We start from the raw sequence: 8470 nt of genomic DNA, 5'->3' as shown, positions 1-8470 counted from the left end.
ACATACTTTTGAATTATTAAAGAACTTATGTAAAGTAAAAATAACTTTTATTTCTTTATTTTTGTACGATATTTTCGAGTATGAATGTTGAACAGGCGGTCTCGGGACATCCCATTTTGGTTGTTTTGGACCATTCAAGAGTCAATATCTTATCAATCCCTCTAAAAATAAACTTTTTCTTTGCTTACAAATGTTAAATGTAATTCAATGTACTGACTGCACAAAAAAATACTTGCAAAGATATATTTTTAAAGTGGCTGGGACAAGAAAAAACGTTTTTATTGAAAAACGCCCATAGATAAGATAAGATAAAGATATTTTATTTCCTAATCATAGGGCTCATAACAAGCATGTACTCACAAAAAAAGCCTTTCTTTTTTCTCTCCCACTCGCATACACTCACACAATGTCATACAACTATCGTTCTGATTAAGGATGATTGATTTAACTGTACAACATGTAAATGAAAAAAATAAAATACAGATAAAAATACAAATGCAAATGTATTTTTTTTATGATGAGAGTCAGTTGCCTACATTGTACTAGTATATATGGAACGAAGGATAACTCTTACTGCCCAGAAAAGAACAATTCAAGTTTAAAGTGACAATGAACTGGAGAAGACTATAAATAAGATTTATAAGTTTCAGTTAAGCAAATGTTTAGTTTCTTTATATGTAAAATTAGGATAGCAATTCACATAGTTTAGAGTTAAAATGAAAGCTATCGTTTGACATAAACCAAATAAACAGATTACTATCGGATATTTGGGATAAATATTGGCATTTTGCAAAGAGTTTACCCAGTAAGATTTTTCTTTCCTCATTATAAAGGATACATTTAAATAAAAAATCAACAGAGTTCATTGAACAAAAATGGCAAGTTCTCTCTGATCTTGGCAGTGTAATATTTGTTCCATGTTCATTAATTTTTCGTTCGTAACGGCTTCTATCTATGCGGATACAATGATTACTTATTCTAAATCTAGTTTCTAAATCTCTCTTATCTCTGTTTTTAATATTGAAGTACTCCTCAAAAATGAAATTATGTTTAAATTTAAAGTAGTTGCTCTACTTACTGTGGTCATCTTTTTTTAAGTCTTTTTGATGGCTCCAATATGTTTGAAAAAATCAGTTTTGATACATTTTCTAAGTAAAATTTTGAATTTATTTTTACTGAGTTTATTACAAAGCGTTAAATTTAAACCAAGTTTTTCACTAAAAAGCTTTATGTTTGCATACCATGATTGATTAGCTACAGCTTTATCAGAGGAGCTTTCAATATAAGCATCACTATAAGATATCAGTGGGCGAGTTTTCAAGGCGGTGTCAATACATAAACATTTGAATTACTATGTTAATATATAATAAAGGAAATCGACATAACTCTGATATAATTCGAATATGTGGACAATTTTTGGAGACACCAAGTACATACTTGCAAAATTTAAGATTTAATTTATCAGGTACCCAATCTTTGAAGATTTCAAAAAGATGTATTGCTCTTCTTTTTGGAGACAAATCTAACATACCCAATATGTCACAGCCATATAAAGCTATTGGTGTGATGGTGTGATCAAATATATGAAGTAAAGTCTTAATAGATGGAGAACATGACTTAATGTTTTTTGTAAAATTTAAAAGGGCCCTTTAGTCCTTTATCATATAGGTTTTTTTCTAGCTACATTAAATTTTCAAGTATACTGAGTGCCAATAAAAAAAACACAACACCTGGTTTTTCAAAAATAAAGTTTATATTAGAAATGATAATCTTTCAAAATAAATTGCTCTTGAAAATTCACAATATTAACAATAGATCGATATCAAACAAAAATGTTTCATTGTCATCTTTCAGACGCTATAGGTAAACGAAACATCCAATGTCGAATCATCAACTCACAGTCCTAACAAAACGTGTTACAACCCCGTTGTGCAGCGCAATCCCGACAACGCCGTGGAACTAATCATCCCGGACGTTTAATGTGATCTCGAGGAATGTTGTTCCACTTGTCCCGCATATCAAACTCAAGCTGACTTTATGATATTGGTGGTGGTTTTCATCGTCTAAACCATGTCCAATGCATGTCCAATGTGATGCCAAATTTTCTGGATCGGACCAAAATCGGGCGTAACGCATGACTTTTGGCCAAGATGGGTGCTAAATGTCTATGTAACCAACACTGACTGTTTTTGGTACAAAATGAATGATTTTTGGTCTACAGAATTCGATATTCACGCCTTACGGCCGTTTAGATGTCACTAAGGAAAGATTTTGGTGTTCTTTAACAATTTCTGCGTAAATGGTGCCTTACTGAAAAATTGCTCTAAAGGATCTACCGTGACCACCATTGAACTCTCGTGACCTTTGTACACCCATCAGAGTCAAAATCGAATATGTTTAAGACCAAATGTATTGGTCTGGCTGAGCGGTTCTTGCTTTTTGTACCCCGGGATGTCGCTTATCATTAAATGATCCATTTTGGTTGAATTTGTGGGTGATTTGTAGGGGCTACAACTTAAGTCTTCTCGTAATTGTATGCAGTGAAAGGCTTCATTGGATCATGCCCAAAACTGCATGTCGCTGGTTGTCAGAAAGTCGTGGCATTTACTCAGACGATTATCGCAGTTTCCTAACAATAAGGGCGGGAAAATTCATAACATTAGCCAAGCTTTAAATGACAAAATCGTGAAAATGGTGCGTATGTTGAAAAGCGGTTAACTCGGTTTATGTCCGTTCAAAATAACCCGTACTTCGCAATTGTTCCAAAAATCACTCAACCGTAAAGTTGTCGTCAATTGTCTTAAAAGTCATTTTAAACCAACTATACAAAGTTTTTGTATAAATAAAATAAAAATTTTAAGATTTTTTTGAAAAATCAAAGTGTTGCGTTTTCCTTGGTACTCAGTATATTAGTAAAAACTAATCCTAGTTAGTATTTATAGAATTTCACATACTCTATATTCTGTTTGCAGCTATATTACATTCATCTGACCATAGTCCCCAATTTTTATTAAAGATTATAATTTGTGTTTTCTTTGTGTTACTTTCAAGAGAGTAGTCATGACAATATTAGTATTATATATTATGTTGGGTTTGAAACCTCTTTTTATTATCTGAAAATAACACCAGGTCATCCGCATAGAGAAGGCAGGGTACACATTTATTATTAAATTGTAAACAGTCACATTTGACCTCTAAAACTTTGTGCAAATCGTTAATGAATAATTTGGACAGGTTAGGACTTAAAACATCCCTTGTCGGACTCCAACTTTTGAACTTGAAAAATCAGTTATTTTATTATCTACCCTCACACAGAGTCTGTCATTGGTAAACATACCATTTAAAATTCTATAGAAACAATGTGTAAGGGTTCCGCGGAACCCAGTGTCTCGCCTACTTTTGCTGTAAATCGCAGGCTCAACAAAAATGAAGAAAAAAATCAATAAAAATATTCCTCTTGATACTATCTTTTGATTGTAAGAAACTTCTGTCCAGGTTTGGTAAAAATCTAGGATAGTTAATGAATCTAATAAATGTTTTGAAAACTTTAACAGCAGACTGTATGTAATGTTAACTGAAAGAACATATAAGTCCATTTAAAAGTAAACTACAGAAAAAATGAAGTTATTGTTTTACAAAATTTACTTCTGGGTACTATCTTATGATCATAAATAACCTTCTGTCCAAGTTTAGTACAAACCCAGGATAGTTTAAGAAAGTTATTAAAATTTAAAAAACTTTAACCACAGAGTAAAATATAATGTTTCCCACCCAGAAAACTAAGTCCATTTAAAAGTAAAATACGGAAAAATGGATTTATTTTTTTTACAAAATTTACTCCTGGATACTATTGTATGATCTTAAACAAGCTTCTGTCCAAGTTTGGTACAAACCCAGGATAGTTTAAGAAAGTTATTAAAATTCTAAAAACTTTAACCACAGAGTGAATGTAATGTTTCCCCGCATAAAAAACTAAGTCCATTTATAAGTAAAATACGGAAAAAATGGAATTTTATTTTTACAAAATTTACTTCTGGATACTATCTTATGATCATAAAAAAGCTTTTGTCCAAGTTTGGTAGAAATCCAGTATAGTTTAAGAAAGATATTAAAATTTCAAAAACTTAAACCACAGAGTGAATATTTGTGGACGCCGCCGACGACGACGACGGAAAGTAGGATCGCTTAGTCTCGCTTTTTCGACTAAAGTCGAAGGCTCGACAAAAACTTCCAATATTTCCCTCTAACAATTTCAACATGATACCAACGTGAAGCACTTTATCAAAGGCTTTACGAAAGTCCACAAAACATGTATATAGTCATTTGCTTCCACCATGACCACAGTTTAAATATTTATCAATATTGGATTTTAGAACGAAGACATGATCTGAAGTCCTGGATTTCTTAGAAAACCCAATTTGAATTTGATGTATAATCCCGTTTTTAGACAGAAAATTATCAAGTCTGGTGTTTAAAAGAGTGTTAAACAGTTTGCCAATACTATTGTTAATTGCTATGCCTCTATCATGTCTATAGTTTTCAGGTTTATAAGAATCTTCAGATTTGTACAAAGGGCATATAAAACTTTGAGACCAAGACTTCGGATAGTGACCACATCTAAAAATTGCATATTGGGATCTCCATGGATGAAGATTGAATCATGGAGGAACTTTCACCATCACAAACCGTATCTACACCGTACAGTGTAGTGCGATCAAAAATATTTCATCCCTCCGCATAAGGATTGGTGAACATGCTAATTCATTGGTTATGTAAATTACATGTATTTGAATTTTCATTATAAATGCTACATAGAAGTATAAATATTTTCAATAATTGCCGTTTGTTACCCTTCAAAGGACAAGCCTTCATGCCCTTCCTATCCCCTTAGTCGAGAATTACCAATAGCTGTCACGAAGGTCCCCATGTAGTTTTCTTGCTATTTTTGGTAATTGTTATACGAAAAAATTTTATTTTATTAAAAATGATTAATTACTGAGAAAGAAATTAATATTTTTGCTAGAATTTATTATTTTTTCTGTTCCTAAGGAATTTATTTATTTAAATGCTACATTCTTTTCGTCATACTGATTTTGTCAAAACATTTTTTTATTGGATTGTTCGTTGAATTCTACTCACTTTCGTTCACCTGTTAAATTACATACCTTTTTAGCTCACCTTGCCCAAAGGGCCAAGTGAGCTTTTCCCATCACTTTGCGTCCGTCGTCAATCGTCCGTCGTCGTCAATCGTCCGTCGTCGTCGTTAACTTTTACAAAAATCTCCTCCTCTGAAACTGCAGGGCCAAATTAAACCAAACTTGGCCACAATCATCATTGGGGTATATAGTTTAAAAAATGTGTCCGGTGACAAAGCCAACCAACCAAGATGGCCGCCATGGCTAAAAATAGAACAGGGGTAAAATGCAGGTTTTGGCTTATAACTTAAAAACCACAGCATTAAGAGCAAGTCTGACAGGGATAAATTTGTTTATCAGGTCAAGATCTATCTGCCCTGAAATTTTCAAATGAAAAGCACAACCCGTTGTTGGGTTGTTGTCCCTGAATTGGTAATTTCAAGGAAATTTTGTTATTTTTGGTTATTATCTTAAATATTATTATAATAGAGATAAACTGTAAACAGCAATAATATTCAGCAAAATAAGATTTGCAAATAAGTCAACATGACCGAAATAGTCAATTGACCCCTTTAGGAGTAATTATCCTTTATAATCATTTTTTTTTAACAAGTTTCATTAAATTTGTAAATTTTTACTTACATTTTTCACTGAAACTACTGGGCCAAGTTCATTATAGATAGATATAATTGTAAGCAGCAAGAATGTTTAGTTAAGTAAAATTTAAAAATACATCACTATCACCAAAACACAATTTTGTCATGAATCCATCTGCTTCCTTTGTTTAATATTCACATACATGATATAGACCAAGGTGAGCGACACAGGCTCTGTAGAGCCTCTAGTTACTTCACTCCAAGATTTGCTTTCACACGGTAAACACTTAGTTCTTATTATATATTATTTTTGAAATTTGAGTTGAATCGTCGATCAACACATTTTTGGTAGTTTTGAGAACATTTTTTATAACTATTAGAGAATATATAGTTTCTGCATATAAACAGTCGAATTTGAGTTATAGTACTTTGTTGAAGCGTCGATCAACAGATTATTTTTTGTTTGTTTGTTTGTTTAGAATTAGATAGATTTTACTTTGTAATAAACTGTCATAGTTTGATAATGTTACCTTACTTTAGTATATATTTTTGATGTGTTTATGCTTCGTTTAATATGAACGGTAGACCTAAAAGATCGGTTCTGCGACGGGATTATAAAAATCTCAACTGTTTTGGTACAACGGATTCTGTTGTTCAGTTTTCTTTTAGGAAAACATGGACGAAGACTTGTTAGACTTGTCACTGACCCCAGAAGAGCAAGATGAATTTGGGGAAGAGTTTGTGTCAAGTGTTGTTGGTCCAGAGCAGTCTTCGGAAAATGAAAGAGAGGCCTCGGGTTAAAAAAACCTTGAAAATCGTATCAACAAAGAGGAGACAGTAGATAAATGTGAGGATGATGATTTGGAGCTGAGGGTTCAACTTTTAGAGAAGAAGAGGGATGACCTCAAAAAGCAACACTTAAAAGACCGGATAAGACAACCAGAGGAAGAAGTGGCCGAAATGTCGGGTAATTCAAAGTCCAAAGACACGAGCAAAAGCAAAAGCAAAAAGAAAAAGCCAAAAAAAGAAGTCAGGTGCGGTCACTCAGCTCAATCTTGAAAAAGAGAATGTCACTATAAAAGATCTAAGAAAATCTAAAAAGTTAAACCAAAAAAGTTGATGAGCAGCTCAAATGTTTAGGTCTTGATTCAGTTGAAAGTGGCGAAAATGAAATTTCTGCTGCAAAGTTTATTTCATTAGGTAAATTAAATAAATTAAGTAAGAAAGGTTTTCCTGACTCTGATAACACGCATTCGAATAGCAATCAGAAGGGAAAATCTTGTCGAAAGGCAATGGATAGGAAGAAAAAGATTGTCACGCCTGTGTCTGATTCTGATTCATCTAGTAGCGAGTCTAGTTCAAGTACTAGTACAAGTAGTGATGATTCAGTTAAGAAAAGAAAAGTTAAGAAAAGTGCAAAGAAGAAAAATTAGGTCTCGTCACTAAGTCTACGGATAAAGTTAAAAACCCTCAGTTTTCCCCTCACAATTATCTACAATTTGAATACGTTAAAAAAGATATAAAATTTAAACAGTTAGATTTTAAACAGTTCGTTGCAGGGAAATTAGAAATTATTTCCAACTTTTGCAAAAAACAAATCAGAAAAGGAAGGTAAATTACGACTTTTACAAAAAGTGTTTTATTTTTCATCTGTTTATCAATGGTCAGCTATTCTTGACTGTTATGCTGCATGGTTACGACATATTGAAATTGGAAAGAAAACGTGGAACGATAATCCACAGGTTTAAGAGTCTGCTGTTTTAACCGGTAATATTTTACCGCTAGAATTTAGGTCTAGTACTAAAAATTCTTTTAAAAAATCAAGCATCTGAATCGTTTACTTGGTTTTGTTACAAATATCAAAGAAGTAAATGTGAGGAAATAACTTCACCTCAATCTGCCACTATTCGTGGAGTTGTAAGGACGTTTATCACATTTGTGCTTCTTGCTTGCAGAAAGATGAGACTCAACAATCTCATCCGGAATGTTCGGACAAATGTCCCAATAAAGAAAGATGACAACATTGTGATCGAAATAGTATTCCCTTGTTTGAAACAGGTCATTGCTAGTTATGTTTTGATTCAATAGAATCCAATAAATGAAGTGTCTGAAACTTGATACATTTACATAATGATTTATTGACTTATAGGGGTAATAATTATGAAAGTTTGAGAATCCCTATATACACTAGGTTAAATGTTTCTTTTTGGAGACAACAATTAGTTTGTTATTTTGACAAAGATGTCTGTGAATTTTTAAAGTTTGGTTGGCCAATAGGTATTAATTTTGCTGATAAAATTAATCCTTCTTGTAAGAAAGTGCGTAATCATGCTGGTGCACGACAATTTTCTAAAGATATTGATAAATATATAAAGAAGGAAGCTTCGTATGGTGCTATTCTTGGTCCTTTCAAAAGTAAACCATTCAGAGATGGTCTTATTTATCTCCATTAAACTCGGATCCAAAAGCTGATTCGGAGGAAAGAAGGGTTATAATGGATCTTAGTTTTTCCAAAGGTAACTCTGTTAATGATTGCATTGACAAAAATGAGTATTTGGGAAATAAGGTTGATTTACATTATCCAAACGTGGATAAACTTAAAGAGATAATCAAGAAGAAAGGTCCGCAGTGTCATATTTTTGTGCGCGATTTGCGCCGGGCTTACAGACAGTTTCCGCTAGGTCCCAAGGATTACAATCTAGTAGGTTTTTCTTGACGCAATCATATTTTTGTGGACAG

At 32.7% G+C, this 8470-nt stretch overlaps 1 protein-coding gene across 1 annotated transcript; it reads left to right on the top strand.

Moving 5' to 3' along the window:
• The first annotated feature begins 6406 nt into the window (after positions 1–6406).
• LOC139503298 (zinc finger CCHC domain-containing protein 10-like) lies at positions 6407–7164 on the top strand. The gene is made up of 2 exons (XM_071293059.1): positions 6407–6527; positions 6884–7164. The coding sequence occupies exons 1-2, from the start codon at positions 6407–6409 to the stop codon at positions 7162–7164; spliced, it is 402 nt and encodes a 133-aa protein (XP_071149160.1).
• The last annotated feature ends 1306 nt before the right edge of the window (positions 7165–8470 follow it).

The sequence above is a fragment of the Mytilus edulis genome, chromosome 14 (genome assembly GCF_963676685.1).
Source record: "Mytilus edulis chromosome 14, xbMytEdul2.2, whole genome shotgun sequence".
Taxonomy (NCBI): Eukaryota; Metazoa; Mollusca; class Bivalvia; order Mytilida; family Mytilidae; genus Mytilus; species Mytilus edulis.
The sequence above is the reverse complement of the archived record's forward strand: the minus strand, read 5'-3'. Positions and strand labels throughout refer to the sequence as shown.

Coding starts and splice junctions, on each gene's coding strand:
- LOC139503298 (XM_071293059.1), top strand. CDS start 6,407: ATGGACGAAGACTTGTTAGACTTGTCACTGACCCCAGAAGAGCAAGAT. Junction 6,528..6,883: donor AAATGAAAGAGAGGCCTCGG/GTTAAAAAAACC, acceptor GTCTTGATTCAG/TTGAAAGTGGCGAAAATGAA.